Source organism: Dermacentor albipictus, chromosome 1 (assembly GCF_038994185.2).
Source record: "Dermacentor albipictus isolate Rhodes 1998 colony chromosome 1, USDA_Dalb.pri_finalv2, whole genome shotgun sequence".
NCBI classification, from domain to species: Eukaryota; Metazoa; Arthropoda; class Arachnida; order Ixodida; family Ixodidae; genus Dermacentor; species Dermacentor albipictus.
Window position 1 is genome coordinate 171,608,993 of NC_091821.1, and position 16,680 is coordinate 171,625,672.

The following is a 16,680-nucleotide window of genomic DNA, read 5'->3' on the forward strand; positions in this document are numbered from 1 at the left end:
ACATGTGATTGTGCTTTTTTGACACTGACTTGTGCTGTTTTTGTCAATCCACAATATCGTAATTTGCTCTGTTAGATACGGGACCGTTTCCTGAGCCTACTTCGAGTTCCCCAGACCACATCGAATCTCACCACAGCTAATTAACGAGCGCAGAAACACGGATGCCACATTCCTGATGCACGGCACGTGCAAACAAGTTGGCGGACCCCACTTCGTGTGCAGCCGGTGGAGCTATTCACTGCTTGGCTCTTCCCGAAAGTGAAGGGAAGGGACTCTTCCGTCTTGGCACTGTTGCGGGTAAAGTGGGTCCCGAAGAAAGACGGCTGTAATGCGCCGTGACAACCTGGCGGCGTCGCCCCCTACCCTCTATGGTGACAGAGCATTGCAAGTCAGCAAGGCAAGACCGCAGGGAGAAGAAAGCCCTCGGACACACAACCGAGCAGCGACTCTCTACGCCGGGTGACTCCACCGCACGGGCGCCTACCATTGGCCGAAAATGGCGTCACCTGAGCGGGCTCTCCCATTGGCCGAACGTGACGTGTCGACACCGAAGGGCTTAAAAGACGCAGACCGGGAGCAGCAGAAGAGCATTCCTCGAGCATTCCTTCACTGAGCTCTTTCGAACTTCTTGACACGGGCCGCAGCGTCCGAGTTGCTGCCAGCCCGTAATGAGCTGTACGACTGTTGACTCTCACTGTACATAATGTAAATAAACCTCCCAAGTGTTTCATCCCGAAGTCCTCCTCAACTCCTACAACTGGTTGCTAGCGGTGGGATCGCCTCCAAATGCATCAACTGGTGGCAGCGCTACGGATCAATCTTCGTCGAGAGAAATCCTCAGGAACCCGGAACAGCGAAAAGGAGCCTTCGTCCAAAGGAGTCGCGAGGAACCGGGAAGAGCGAAGAAGAGAGAGCCTTCGTCGAAAGAGGTCCTAAGAAACTGGGAGTAGCGAAGAAGAGCGAGCCTTCGACCCAGGGAGTCCGGAGGAACCGGGAACAGCGGACCAATGAACCGGATGGCAGGGTGCTGCAACCGTAAGTGAGCGCGTGGTTTTTTTTCCTTTTGATTCGCCAGACTCAAATGTTGAGTGTTCATTTTGATAGCTCTGGGAATCGGGAATTTGTTGCATTGTGTGTTTGCACAAATTAATTAAGGAAAACAGTTCTAACCACCAGTCGGGGCAGCTGCATGCCATGGATCTTAGAAGGTTGACGAGGTTAGACTTGTTGTTGGCGTGCGATGATTTGGGAGTTGAGGCGGACGAACAGATGAAAACGCCATTTATCATAAAGGCGATTGAAGATAGTGGCAATGATGATAAAAGCATTGAGCTTGCTTGGGAGGTGATACAAGAACCACGGGAGCGTGAGCATCGTGAACGTAAGAGTAAGCGTGAAGAATGCGAGAATGAACGGAAGCGTGAGCGTCAAGAACGTCAGCGTGAACGTCAAGAACGAGAGAACGAACGTGAACGTGCGTATAGAGGACGTGAGCGTGAGCAAAAGTATGAGAGAGAGAAGGCAACATTGATCAAACAGATACAATATTGTGATCAGTTAAAGGCACAGAGACAACGGCTGTCTGAAAATTCTGTAGGTAGTGCAGAGCACAAGAATGAGAAAGTGTCTAGCGGATTTTCGCCAAAAGCCGACGAGAAGAGTGGTGCCTGTGAGATTGGCTGCACATTCATAAGTGAAGGGAAAAGGCTAGCTGCTAACGATGCCTTAGTGGCAACAGAGGCCGTTAAAGGCCGCAGGGAGAGCGACGAGGTGCTGTGCCAACAGATGACTGTAGAGACAGCTAGGCCACCTGCGAACAAATTGGCACAGTTACCGCGCGTGTGCGTCGCTTATAATGTTAGCGAGGTTGCTAGCGAAGAAAAGGGTACTGCTGACCCGACAGACGCGAGTACCCATGTCGAGTCAGATCTGCGTGCCGAAGTGCCAGCTGGACGATGCAGTTGAGGGTAGTTCTCAGGATTGCGAGCTGCGTAGCTCAAGAGAATACAACTGCATTGATCAGGGATCGGTGCAGCTCTCCGCCAGTCTAGATAGCCTAGATAGGGATGATTCAGTTATTAATCATTCGGACAGTGCGCGTGAGACAGCGATCGATACCGACGGGCTGTGTGCCGATGCACAGCATGAGCTGGGCAATGCAGTAGAGGGCAGTTCGCAAGAGTGCGAGTTGCATAACTCGAGTAAAGCCTGCTGCATAGTTCAAGAGTCGGTTGAGCTGTCAGCCAGCCGAGGCAGAGAGAGTGTTGATTTAAATGAAAATCAGACTGTGCGGGTGAGACCGATCCGGGCCGACGAAATGTGTACCGGCCAGCACGAGGCGCCAGAGGACGGCATAAAAGGGAATTGCAAGAGAAAGCGCCGCAGAAAGAAGCGCCCTAAAGATCGGAATGCGGTGGCTAATGTATCGAAGCCAAAAACGGCGACGGGCGCGAGGAAAAGAAAGGTGCAGTCGTCGGTGACGATGTTTACGCATCAAACACGTTCGAGCCACCGGTCAAAGGGGAACGGAGAAGCATGTTCTGCACGGACACGGATAAAGGGCACGGGGCAGTTACGTTCCTCGTCGTTCCGTCGTTCTTTTCGAAGCTCAGCGTGTAGTACAAAGAAGCGCAAGGTGGCAAGACGAGACCAGGTGGGGAGTAGCGACGCGGTCAATCGAGGTCGTGAGGAAAGCGGGGTGCCAGGACGCAAATTGGCAGGGGACTGTAACGTGATCTTGGTGGAGCTGATAGTGAGTCAGCCCTTTTGTTGTTCTTCAGTAGCCAGAGTAGCTTTCGGACCGCGACCACCTCGAGTACGGCTCAAAAGTGAGTCAGTCGAAAACGTTTGGAACGGGAGGGAAACAGATTCCGTATAAGTGCAACGTTCTGTTTTGTTTTATTTTTTTGAGCATCGGATAATTTTCGCGATTTAAGTTTCTTTCACTAGGTAAAAGTATGACCTTTGTTTGTGTTTTTGTTGGAGAAGCTCCGAGATTAGAAAGATGAGTTTTATGTAAGCATGTAGTATCGCAAGGTGTTCATTAATAAGTAGATAGGCTTTCTTTTTTGTGTGTGTGAGTAACCTGAGTGTCAAGGTTATTGGTGAGAGGCCTATCGTAATGCGCATGTGTATTAGTTAACCTTCTTTTTTTTATAAGCATTTTTTATTTTCTAAGGTTAACCGGGTAGGTTTTCAGTGAGTGCATGATTTGCACTGAGAAGCGTTCTTAGGTCCATTAGCGCGTGTCCTGTGTGGACGGAAGGAAGCAGATTTATGACTGGGTTGCTCGTGTGTGTTGAGGGCAGCCGTATCCTGACTTCTTTAGTGAGCGTGCGTAGAACGAGTTGTTAGCAGACGCATATTTTTAAGCGTTCTGTGGAGTGCGTAAGTTACGCAAATTAAGTTCTCGTTTAAGGTACGTGTCCTGTAGGGACTAAAGAAAGACACGTGAGTAGGCGTAATAAAAAGTTTGCCTACGACGCAAGTACGCGTTCTGATTAGTGGCCACAAGGCTAGCGGGCTTGTGATTACGCACTGGTGAAGCAGACCAGACTGTTCAGTGGCACCAATATGTGCGATAAGTACGCCACTGCGATAAGTTGGAAACATGCTGTTTAAGTAGTTAGGCTACTTATGTTCGTCTGTTTTCATTGTTTGTTTGCAACGGCAACAACCCATTGTTTTGCTACAACAATGACACTCTGGTCTTGTCGGCATTCGGGGAGAAATGGCTAGCGGTTTGGAAAGGTGGTTGGAACTGCTTTGTCAAAATTGGGGAAATAAAAGATCAGGGTTCATTTTGACTCAGTAATAGGCTGGCGAGTCGGGGGTGAAGAGCCTGCGCTTACACGTGGTGCAGCGCTGTGTTGTTTTGTTTGTTTGACGTATGTTCTCCAGGGCCCAGGATCCCGAAGTTCGTCAAACGAGGCTCGACACCAGTACCCTGCAGGTCCTTTCAGCGTTCCTCATGGCCGGCGAATTGAGTTCACCGGCCATTCCGAACTTCCGGGGCGAGGACGAGCTGTTAGATACGGGGCCGTTTCCTGAGCCTACTTCGAGTTCCCCAGACCACCACGAATCGCACCACAGCTAATTAAGGAGCGCAGAAACACGGATGCCACATTCCTGAGGCACGGCACGTGCAAACAAGTTGGCGGACCCCACTTCGTGTGCAGCCGGTGGAGCTATTCACTGCTTGGCTCTTCCCGAAAGTGAAGGGACTCTTCCGTCCTGGCACTGTTGCGGGTAAAGTGGGTCCCGAAGAAAGACAGCTGTAATGCGCCGTGAAAACCTGGCGGCGTCGCCCCCTTCCCTCTATGGTGACGGCGCATTGCAAGTCAGCAAGGCAAGACCGCAGGAAGAAGAAAGCCCTCGGACAAACATACGAGCAGCGACTCTCTTCGCTGAGTGCGACTCCATCGCACGGGCACCTGCCATTGGCCGAAAATGGCGTCACCTGAGCGGGCTCTCCCATTGGCTGAACGTGACGTGTCTTATCGACACCGAAGAGCTTAAAAGACGCAGACCGGGAGCAGCAGGAGAGCATTCCTAGAGCATTCCTTCACCGAGCTCTTTCGAACTTCTTGCCACGGGCCGCAGCGTCCGAGTTGCTGCCGGCCCGTAATGACTGTACGACTGTTAATTGACTCTCACTGTACATAATGTAAATAAACCTCCCAAGTGTTTCATCCCGAAGTCCTCCTCAACTCCTACAGCTCCAACTGAGTTTGACCCCTTTAAATTAACCAAATATGGCTCGCAGAAAGAGCTCAGTCGCATTTAATGTACAGCCTCTTAGCCTTTTTTGCAAAAGTAAAAGCCAGTTGACCACTGCCAGCAATGGCAAAATGGCCTTTACCTTTTTTTGTTTTGCAATAATTTGAACAATATGATTTACAGTGTGCAAGCAAACTATGAATATTGTGCATCACACAGTCCAGTGAGTGTACAGCTGCAAACTTGTTCACAGCACAAACTTAAGTTAATAAAAGGAAACAAGGAAATAGTTCAATGCTTTAAACCTAAGCTTCAATTTTATTACATGGTTGAGGGCACATGAAACTCGAGTGTTATTGTATGCTGATGCAACTCATTATGAAACATGGCTTACAAAGGCACAGTACAGTATGGAGTAAAGTTTCTTGACAGGTTCGATGCACGCATAAAAAAGCCTGTATAGGGGCTGCATTACGTGTCAAGTCGCATGCAGTTAAGAAATTTGAAACTTACTGAATATTAATTGCATTTTCGAGCCTGGCATAACTTGCAGCCATTCCTTGTAAAGTGAAATCAACTGTTAAAGGGAACAAGCAACTGTTGAGCTGAGTATGAGCAAGTTTCACTCTGTGAGAATTCTCGAAAGACTCGGCTTCACAGCAGACAATCTGTGGTAGGTGGTGCTGGTTTTGCTCTACATGCCTGTGTGGCACATAGGCTCTGCTTCCGCTGCTACCCACAGCTGGAGTGCCCCACATATGTCAGCAGAGCAGTTGAGTGTTCCTTCAAATGGTGTACCACACTGTAAATATTTGTACTTCATGTACAGCAGAACAATAAACAATCTGAGAGCTTAACAGTCTTGCTGAAATGCATTTGCACAGAACCCACTGAAAATTCAAAGCCATCAATTCAAGTACACCATGTCAACAAATGCTGCAGTACACAAGTCTGCCACATTTATTAATTACATTCAGGTCGCGCATAAACATAGTTTGATATCAGTATTATGTTCTGTTTACTTCATGGGCTGCCTATATTATCTGAAACACAGTTGAATGAAAAATATGATCTATTTAATATTTACAGAACACTGATAACTAAGGGTGCGCGAATACATGAATACTAGATTTTGAATCGAATAGTGAACATATGAATAATTCAATTCGCAAATTGAATGCCTAAGATTCGATTTCTCGCATTTACAGATGGCAGATCACATAATGCGGATGACAAAAGAAAAAGGAGGGGGATTTGGGAACTTTTTACCGTCGGTGTGCCGATAACCGCGAGGAGCGGTGCCGAGTGACTTGATGCACATTCCCCACTTTTGTCTATCGCACAGATGGCCTTAACGAGCCGATGATAACCCATAGAAACCACCCGCCATATACATGGAAAAACCTTCGTTTTCTGCAAGAAAACTGGAAAGCAATACTTTCCAAACAATAGAAGATTGCCATTAAGCACAGTATGGCCCACTATTAAACTGAAGATCCCATTGGTTTTTAGGATAACTTTGCTATTTCTTCAGCTTCAGAGGGAAAAAAGCACTCAATTCTATTTGACAGACATTTCATCAATAAAATATTTTTCAGACCTTCGTATATGAATGGAGTTGTTATCAGTGCTGGCATACTAATTTGGTGTTCTCTTTAAAAAATTGCAGTTTCGCCCGAAAGGAAAAGCATCGATTGCAATAGCAAATCAGTGGACACTATGCTAAGTAAGGACAGTATAGTTTTACCGGCCGTATAGAGTTGTAAACATGGGCATACTAACTAAATTAACAAGCATGGTGTCACAAGCGCACAAGAAAACATGAACACGTCTCACTCGATGACCGCAGAAACTCGCTGTCAAAACGCTGCTGTGAGTAAGCGCAGCAGCATGCACCTACAGTTCAGCGAGCGCACCCACAGCAGCAGCGAGCGAAGTGAACTTCGTGGTGCCGCTCGCAACAACGCGAACCAAGCGAAAACGCAGCGTACGGCGGACGCTGTGCATGCCGCAGATGGCTTTAAAGACTTCAAGACAGAGCAGCCTGGGCGGGTGTGCGTGCCGGCCGCCCAGAGGAGAATGTGCCCCCCTCCCTACACTCCCCCTGGAGCCTTGCACGTGACAGAAGATGGTGCACTTCCTCCTTTTCATGTGTGAGATTGAGCCGCGGTCACCGGCTCCCCCTCGCACACTTTCACTCACACATACAGGATACGGCGTGCGGCTACGATTTTATCGCCCTTGGTCTTTATACAGAACTTCACGGCGACGGCGACGGTGACGGCAGAAATGTGCTTGGAGTGTCTATACAATTGCTGTTGCAATAAAACAGCAGACCATACTATGCATCTCAATTCATTGGTACCCAAGTTATTGATAGCTAGCAATACTCTTAAGTAATGTGATTAGCCTTTTGAGTATGTGCACCATTGTACTTAGCACAAAATTTGGAAGCATAAAAGATTGTGTTAAATTTCCCAATATTCTATATTCAATTCGATCCGAAATCTATTATTCAGTATTCACACACACCTAATGATAACCACTGATTGTGTTTTGCCCATCCTCAAGATTGTAAACAAGATATGCAACGAACAATCAATACAAAACTTGGAAAAGTAAAGCTTGTTATGGGGAAATTGATTTGAAATAGTAGTACATTTTGTACACGGGAACAATAAGGCACAAAATAATGAAAAATGGTCAACAAAAAATTGCACTGGAAAACAAGTATCAACAAGCAACAATATTTTACAAAAATAAAAAAAATTACAGCTTACCCTGAGAAGGAGCCACTATAAGCCACTCACACATACTAAGCTTAAATCTACGCAACAAAAAAGTCATGCCTACTTGATGCTTCCTGTGTGATGCTTTCTGCATAGCAAATGGAAAGTTGTGAAAAATAAGAAGGCACCTAACAGCATACCCTCTATCCTCTTACTGTCCTATGCTTAGCATAGTCTTGCGCAAATTATAACAATAAGTCACCACACAATATATACTAGTAACATAGTCATTCACACTTCTTTTCTTCAACAAGGTCTCACAGTTTAACACATCAAGAAAGGGGCACAACCACTTATAAGTTCATATGCTCATGCTCAGCAAATGTTGGCAAAGCAATGTTTCATTTTCTGCCAAATACAGCGTGCTGTCTTCAAGCACTAGAGGTAGCAGCTGAAAAGCATTTTATCTTAAGTTACTGACCTGCACTGCCTGCAGTGCATACACGACAATTGTGTGCCGACTTTCTTTATGTCACTAAAGATAAATATAACAAGGCAGTCTGTGTTTTAGAATTCTCTTATGTAAGGCAATGAACCTTCACTGCTTACAAAAATACAGTGAAGCTTGTGTGTACACAATATCCTGCTGCAAGAACTATTTCCTGCAGTCACTGCTCACTCACAAATTAAGCCGAGTTATCATGTGTAACAGACCAAGGGCACATCTACATTTCCTTGCATTGGGTAAAAATTCAGTCAAGAGATAATGCCTTGACCCTTGCGCATGTTCCCCTTGAACACCGTGCTGCAAAATGTCTACGCATTCCAAGGTCTTGCCGCAGAAGTCTGTACCAGCCTTTCACGTGCTGCAAAAATTCGATGTCCAAGTGAAAACAGGCACAGGCACATTACTAGTAGCATTGTATGGTGTCAAAAAAAATCTTGTATGCTTCACTGGTGGAACAGCCATTTCACCTTTTGGCGCAGGTCCTGGTGCAGGCAAAATGCTGATTTGGTGCAGTACACTCTAAAAACATTTGCACCCTTTAGGGTGTATAGTTGCAACACAACAATAATTGTCATCTGTCTTCCTTGCGTTCCCTTTCTTTAATGCTGCGAGCTCAGTAATTCCAAGTCACGAACAGCACGTGCATTATCAGCATGACAGAGCATTCTTGACAGGAAAGTAACGAGCGCAGCATTTTTAAGAAAGGAAACGCAAGCAAGACAGATGACGATTATTGTTGTGCGGCAAATATACACCCCAAAGGGTGCAACTGTTTTTAGTGTAGCAAGCACTTTTGGCGGAGGGTCAAACGCACATGTGCTTACCATATACCATGCAAATACTAAGTGATATAGTCAATATGTTGTGCAGATAGGTTTATGCAATGCTTACCCTGCAAACATGGTCAGGAAAGGACGCAACGCTCCTCCACACCGCGACGCACAAAGGGTGCTATGACTGGGTTCACTTATACGGCACAGAGAAGGCGCCACAGACAGATAGTCGACAAACGCGTGTGTATTAACCCAGGATGCAACACAGTACGACTATCCCTGCTTGTGGGCAAAGGCTCACCGTAAGACCGATCAAGTATGCGCAGCCGCACTGAACATGACATTGTTGTGGGGGACGCGAGCGCAGCCGGAAATCAGCAGAGAGAAGCGAGTGATGCGTCCCTGAAGACCAAGCAACAACTGACTTTATTTTTGTGTTCGTCCAGCCTCTACGGCTCAATTGCGCACCCTCACACCACTTCCCTTTCCCGCACACTCCGCTATAAGATTTTTACCAAGTGAAAAAGGGGAAAGGGTGTCTGGCCGCTGCTGTGCTACTGTGAGGCTGCCACAACATCATGCACTATACCCATGTCATGGAATGCACATTATGAAATCTTGAATAGGCGCCGAAAAGTTTTTGTGGCTGCAAATTAAAAAAAAAAAATGTCGTCAGCACCACTGTGCATGCGCGAGACGCAAATACAGCTTTGCATTGGCGACAATATTTTAACGAAATAGTGCAGTGACACAAACTCAACAAAAACGTTTTGCATCAACGAACATGGCGGCACCCATCGAAGTGGCGGCTCTCACCATGCAGCACATTTGCCAATACCATTATTAACTATGCACCACGTGTGATTCTGATCGCAGCGATTCTTTTGCAAAGCCCCGCTATCACCCATAAACATAGAAAAAGTTTACCTTTAATCCTGGAATGTGTCGTCCTACTTTGGCAAACTGTGTGGTACCACGCGCATTCGATATACACCGAAAAAATTTGGAGGACGCTTAAGCTTCACCTTTAAGAGTGTAACGCAGTAGCATTCAAATATCCCTGACTGCTTCTCACGCTTCCTGGCAACTGCAGCGTATGTAACCATAATGTTTACTGGGAAATGCTCGCGACGAACGCTATGCACGAAGGTGGGCTGTCTGGCCAAAACGCGGCCTCTTGCATGGGCCATGATGCGGTGGAGGCGAGCGCCATCTGGGAGCGTTTCAAGGAAGCGGGCACACCGCTCCGTGGACTCAAGATTTACGCACCGGCTTGCGCAGATGGCGGCCGCCATCTTCGGTCTGTGCATCGTAGGAATGCTGGAAAAGGGGTTTGTTTGAGTTTTCGCCTAACATAATTCTTTTCTCATATATTCATATTACAATCTGAGAGCTATCATGTCTGTAGGTTGTGTGTAAGTCGTAGTTTACGAATTTTCCACGTATTTTAGCTTGAGAAATTCAACTACTTCAGTGAATTCCTTGCGTCACATGAACGGCCTGGGTATGTGTGGTTTGAAAATCTTTTTGCCGAAACGATGGCCGATGCTGATGCGGGACGCCACCGCCGATACCAATTTTCTGCAACACGGGCTCCTTAACGCTATCGCGTTAATAAAGCGGCATCAAGGTGGTACAGCAGCACCACATTGTACGTCTGTCAGAGAAAAATGCATGAATGATGAATAGGACGACTTCAATAAGCTCAGAGTTTCTCACCACACAGTGAGAAACTATGAACGGGTCCCTGCTTCCTTTTGTGATGATAATGAAAGCGTGCTGTTGGTTTTGATTTCAGTTTTGATAGCTGTGAAGCATAGACAGAAGGAGGGTATCGCTTTTATGCATGCTTTGGCACAGGCTTGGCACAATTTTCTGCTAAAATGCAGTTTTGGCACAGGATGGTGCAAAGGCTTGCTCTCGGTGCAGTTTGGTGTAATTGGCACAGCCTTTCCACCACTGTGGCTTACAACAATTCACAAAAAAGTTTCTTCAGAATTCAAACAGTAAGGATCTAGAACTGCATTCCAAGACCGAAAAGAACACTAAAAAACTCAAACAAGACCAAGTGGTCACAGGGAGACATATAAACACAGAGCTGAAAAGCAATGCTTTACTTTCCTTCAGCACTCGTTTGTAGCAGCTGAACTCTGTACAGCTGCTGTGGCCTTTTCTTTATGTACTTTTACAGTATATAAATGGGAGTTTCTTTGTTCGGCATGCATCAGTCCCTTTAATGGTAGTGATGGCTTGTTTTTCTTCATTCACATGGCTGCGTTTACTTGTGTATTAGAAGTATTGGCAGCAATTTTAACTGTGACAGGCACTTGAAACCACCATCCATACACTGAACCAAAAGCCACCAAGTTAGTTGTGACTACAGCCGTTCAATTTCTCCCATCATAAATAACCCCAGACTGTCCACACCAATAAATAGGCCAATGCCAGGTACTGCTACCGTATTTGGCTGAAGAAGCTTGTCAGGAATTCTGTGTGCATTTCTTTTGATGCCCTTAAGTTCACCCTCTGCTGGAACCTGCATCAGGTCTTGACATATGTATGGCACTTCAATTGCTGCAACTGTATATACAGTGTCTTCATACTGACTATGAATGCTAACTTCGACAACTCAACATTCTTGTGGATTGGAAGTCATTTGCCCGAAGGTATTTAGACGAAGGGTACTACAGCCAAGTGATTTGAGGACTAATGTTTTAGACATCTTCACAGATAAAATTTATTTGGCTCTCTCCGTCAATAATGCCTTAATGCAGCTGCAGTCCTGTCCAGAGTTTACCCACAGATGGAAGGTCTGCAGCCAAACTTCGGAGTCTATGCAGGGCAAACTTGTGTGCAGATTCTTGTCTTTTAATGCTGTAGCTGGGTTACTCCCTTTTGGCCCTCATGTTAGATCACACATGAACGACAGATGTCTTCCACTACTCTTATTGCACTTCACTTTTCGTCGGCAATACTTAGCCAAGTGGTCATGTAGTGCGCAGCGAAAACAGCGGTTATCCTTGGTAAGCCTTTCCAGCTGATCTTCCTTACAGAGCGACGAGTCACACACTTTAACCGCATGTTGTTCAGAGCAGCAGAAGAAACACATCTTCTCCTTTGTTCATGAAATAGACAAAACAGCAGCAGTGGATAGCTGAGATCTGTTCTTCTCAGTGGAATGATTTCTTCCTGGCCTGCCTCGTTGTGTGCCCAGGCCACTTCTTTCCCTGCTTTCCATGTCCACAAGGAGATATCCCAGAATGTCTTGAAGTTCATTCTCTACAAGCACAGTTCCTGTAGTTGCAGTGGTCTCCAATGCAGAATCAGTGGCGACGTGCGCTTCTTTTGATAGCTTCATATTTGGTACCTGATGATGGTAACTCATGGCTATATCTACTGGCAATGCCTTGAGTAGAATGTCTGTCTTCATTGTTGAGTAACTAGTAGGAGTGATCTTAAGTCCATTCATTCCCTGATATGACATTGTACATAGTCTATAAGCTGGCATATTCCATGAACATCGACCTCAGCTGCAACAGGTGTACTTGAACAATACGACGGCTGTTGCCAAAGCGTCTCATTAGAATGTTGACAGCATCATCATAGCAGTCTCCCGTTCCTTGCAAGCCATCTACGGATGCAGCTGCTACTCCACGTAAAAAGGTATGCAAGTACTGAAATTTGTCACTTTTAGTGAGACTTTCACATTCATGTATAGAAGTCTTGAACTGTTCCAAGAAGTGTGGCCATTTGCATATCTCTTCATCAAAGCGCTGAAGCTATATCTTGGGAAGTATGAGAACCGCTGCGCAGAACCCAAACTCTTTCCCAAATACTGGCTGATGGCATTGCCATAAATCGTACAGACGTCTGCACACAGCTTCTCAACGTATCCTTTCATGCCTTAAAGGGACACTAAAGGGATATACCAAGTCAAACTAAAGTGATAGATTAGGCTTGAGAATCTCTAAGGCATCAATATTATTGCAAACAGGGTCTTATTAATAGAGAAATCGAGGTAAATGCAGGACATGATTAGAGACTCCCCCGGGACATTCAAGCACTTGTCCGATGACGAAAGCACTCCTCAGTTAAATCCTGTCACTAGTACTCAACTACTCGTCGCAAAAAACATCCTCGTATTGTATTATAAGATGAAATAAAATGCTACTTGTCCAATTCCAGTTCATGTTTAGAAAAAAGAACTCATTGAAATTACCGTTGACAACGATGCAGGTGGTCGAAAGGTTTCGTTTTCGCTTGACTCTGCAATGCCCACGCTTTCTCATTTGAGTACTTTCCTGATCGTGTAGTGCTGCGCTGGTTTTGCTGGCTCGCGAAACTCGCACAAACTGCATGTGATGTCGCGGTATGCCCGAACGGTCTACGGCACTTGACCAAAAAGAAGCTGCAGCCACGAATCCGCCGCTCTGACTTGGCTCGGTGCCACTGTCTGTCAGGCACCGTTTTACTCACCGACAGCAGCAAATGGCGATGACGGTGTATGCAATATTGCCATTCCCCCGGTTAGGTGGCGGGAGATTTGAATTTCGAAAAAAGTATTCGGACCCTTCAGATACAATTTCCTCATAGCCTTAATCTTTCCTTGGCACGAAACAAGTGTTGCGAGGTTTGTGGAATGGTATTTAAACAGTCCACACTGACTTAGTATTTGCCTTTAGTGTCCCTTTAAGATGACCTGGCTTCTTTTGTTCCATCTTAGTTCTTCATGACAGTTGTAAACTCCATGGAAAACTCTTCATCAGTACTGTACTACTCGTATTCCAAGTTGATCTTTAGTAAGTTGGGGTTGTTCGCTTCAAACTTTCAATAAAAGCAGCGACCATTCCTAGTTCGACTGTGTCCAAGGCTGCTTTAGCTTCATGAATAATACGGCTATTCTGTTGCCGACGCACCATCCTCTCTTCTTTGAGCTTATTCATGCTGTAATTCCTTATGGCTTCACTCACCTTCTGTTGAGTCCTGAAGTTTGCAAGAGGGACTGTAATTTATTAAAATGCCATCCTTTCGCTGTAGTGCTGGGATCTATGCTGTCTTATGGTAGGCACCAGGCGAAACTCTTCTTCAGCCTTGGCCAAGTGCTTAGCTTTCTGTCTCTATCTAAAGCTTCCTGCTCCGGCTTGTACTCCGGCTACGCCAGCTTTCTATGAACATCCCGCCACAACTGCTCCAGCAGGTTGTTCTGGTGCTGATATTCTATCTGTTTTCGGCACCAGAAGATGTACAGGAAGTAGAAGCAGGAACAAAAAGGAATTATATTTACAGCACGACTGTCATAAGCTATAAAGCCATAAAGGCAGCGTTTGGTTTGGTTTGGTTTTCCTTCTATGATGGCGCATACCCACTGCGGGGGATTGGCCAAGGTTTCGGTGGTATAAGGAAATTGCCGTTTATACTAAAATTGGTAAAATTTTCAGGTGGAAGTGACTCAAAAATAATGTATGCAGAACATAAGAAAATAACAAAGGAACTTCTCTGATTCTCTCTTCTATCTGCGTCTTTGCTTGTTCCTTTTCAACCTTCAATCTGCCTCTTAGAGGAACAAGAAATACTAAACATCATGAACGTACATCTGCAGACAATAATTATTTATGACAAATCAGTTCTGCAGAAATCCACGAGGTTGAGGAAAATTCATGAAAGGGAAAATTGTCATCCATCTGAGGGTAGCACAAAGCTACAATGAAAATACAGTATGGGTTTTTCGGAAATAAAGGCTTGCAGTTGAAGCAAAATTCGTCCTGGTTCAGGCATTGAAACCAGGACGGATGTTTTTTCGAGGCAGTCCCTCTGCCATCTGTGCTAACCAGGAGGCCAGCAGACACAAGAATGAGACAGAATTATACGAGAACTCGAAGCATAGACACACTGAATCAATTCTGCGGAATCCTGCAAGGTGAAGGAAGGTTCGTGGAAAGAAAACAGTCATCCCCCCGTGAGTAGCAAAAAGCTACAAAGGATGAAGGTACAAAGCACAAAGCATACTGAGAAACCCATATTGTGTTTCCTTTGTAGTTTTGTGCTACTGTCAGGTGGATGACAATTTTCTCTTTCAATATAATTATTTAAGCAAGTCACTGAACTATGCAAAGCGTCCCAGCTAACTTCGGCCAAGGTATAAGAATATATTGGTGCACTATAGGAGGACACGACTAAAAGCGTGTTGTTGGCAACTATCAAGCAGGTCACTATTTTTGTATGCAATGTAATTACTCAGTGAAGATTAGTTACCAACTTTGCAAGTCTTGAACTTAGGGCAAAACTTCCAAGAAATGCTTGCAGCATTATAGGAACCATCTGATTCTGCAATACCTATAGCTTCCTACCTGTTACACAATAGTATTTGCCACGTCCAAAGGAACACCTGCTGGGGGAAACAAAATTTAATGTGACTGATTACCCGCTTGTGCCTGTCTGGTTGCAGAGCTCTCAAACATACCTCATATAAACAAACAGAACTTTTAACAAAGTGCATAGCTGCTGAGAAAGTTACGAATCGGCAATGGTTTTAGTTCCTTCAGTATGCTTAGTGATAAGTAATTGTACCTATTGCTTCTGTCAGAGCAAGCACAACTGATTGGTGACGTAAGTTTCACAACCAATGCCTTCATTGCTGCTCTATCACTTTCTCAGTGGCAGTGCACTATTCATTCATACAGCGCATTATAGAGCACTGATTGCAGCATGTAAACGGCTAGTCACATGAACTCTTTTCATACTTGCAGTTTTTTTTTTTTTATCATGTGGTAGGTTATTGCTAACAGGGAAAAAGGTAAGAAGTGCTGAATCGGCACTTTTTAGAGCGTGTTACTATTTGTTCATCAAAAGCTTTTTAAAGTGAATAGCATTCATTGCCTACTTCAGCCATTTTGTGTCTGTCTGTCTGTCTGTCTGTCTGCCTGCCTGCCTGCCTGCCTGCCTGCCTGCCTGTCTGTCTGTCTGTCTGTCTGTCTGTCTGTCTGTCTGTCTGTCTGTCTGTCTGTCTGTCTGTCTGTCTGTCTGTCTGTTTGTTTATCTATCCTGTTATGCAGACCCAGTGGCCTGTCATCTACCTTGTCCTGGTCGTTCCATTGTCATCTTTCCAGTCTCGTGATCTATCGTCCTGCAATTGTCGTCACGCCTTATACCTCAACCCAGTCGCCCAAGCTGTCCAATAGCTTGGGCCAGTAGGTATGGGCTTGTGGTCACCATGCCGTCGTCGTCAGACCGCCATAGTGATGCCGTCGTGATTGTTCAATCGTCACCATTCCGGCTTTGTCATCCAACACTCGTCATGTCATTGGTGTCACGTCGTCGTCGTCAGACTGCCATAGTGATGCCATCGTGATCATTCAATCGTCGTCATTCCAGCTTTGTCATCTGATACTCGCCACATCATCGTTGTCAGACCGCCATAGTGATGCCGTCGTGATCGTTCAATCGTCGTCGTTCCAGCTTTGTCATCCGACACTCAACCTTGACAAAATATTGGCGAGCCTGCCAGGATTTTGTCAAGGTCTCAGGGTGGTAAACACGACGCAAGGAACGTTTGAGTTAGGAAAAGCCTTTATGGGGCATGAGCATAAGAAAAATACATATATCCAGAAAGCACGCATTGCCAACCAAATGGCAAAACCCTAACATACGACAAACTATATACAAAGCTAGTTAATTGAAAATATTGTCTTAAGTCCTCGCACACGACGTATTATGAAGTTAAAAATATTTACATAAAGTCTATCGATGTGGCCACGTCGCCTTGTTGTCACTGCTTCCGATGACACGTCGTTGGGCCCGCCGATGCGTTATAGACTAGACATTGCCGTGTCCGACGTTCGGTTCACGGTTGGCCTGGTAAGGGGGTCAGGAGGGTGGAGTGACCTAGGCATCTGGATCGCCCAGTTAACTCCGCAAGCTGCAGATCGTAGCCCCAGGGAATATGGGAAGCAGC

The 16,680-nt window shown here is 45.7% G+C and overlaps 2 protein-coding genes across 5 annotated transcripts in view; both read right to left on the reverse strand.

The window, feature by feature from the left end:
* Nucleotides 1–16,680, reverse strand: part of LOC135905749 (uncharacterized) — a 268,697-nt gene that overhangs the window by 143,184 nt on the left and 108,833 nt on the right. The window lies entirely within an intron of this gene.
* LOC135905752 (uncharacterized) overlaps nt 5,646–16,680 on the reverse strand; it is a 36,093-nt gene continuing 25,058 nt past the window's right edge. For 2 of the 4 annotated variants that reach the window (XM_065436780.1, XM_065436779.1), the window contains exon 8: nt 5,646–8,314. In XM_065436780.1, the coding sequence (XP_065292852.1) occupies nt 8,201–8,314 (114 nt within the window). In that variant the 3' untranslated portion in view covers nt 5,646–8,200. Of the gene's footprint in view, nt 8,315–9,265; nt 9,376–9,696; nt 10,050–16,680 lie in introns of those variants that run through there. The other 2 variants (XM_065436782.1, XM_065436781.1) reach the window with 2 other exon arrangements.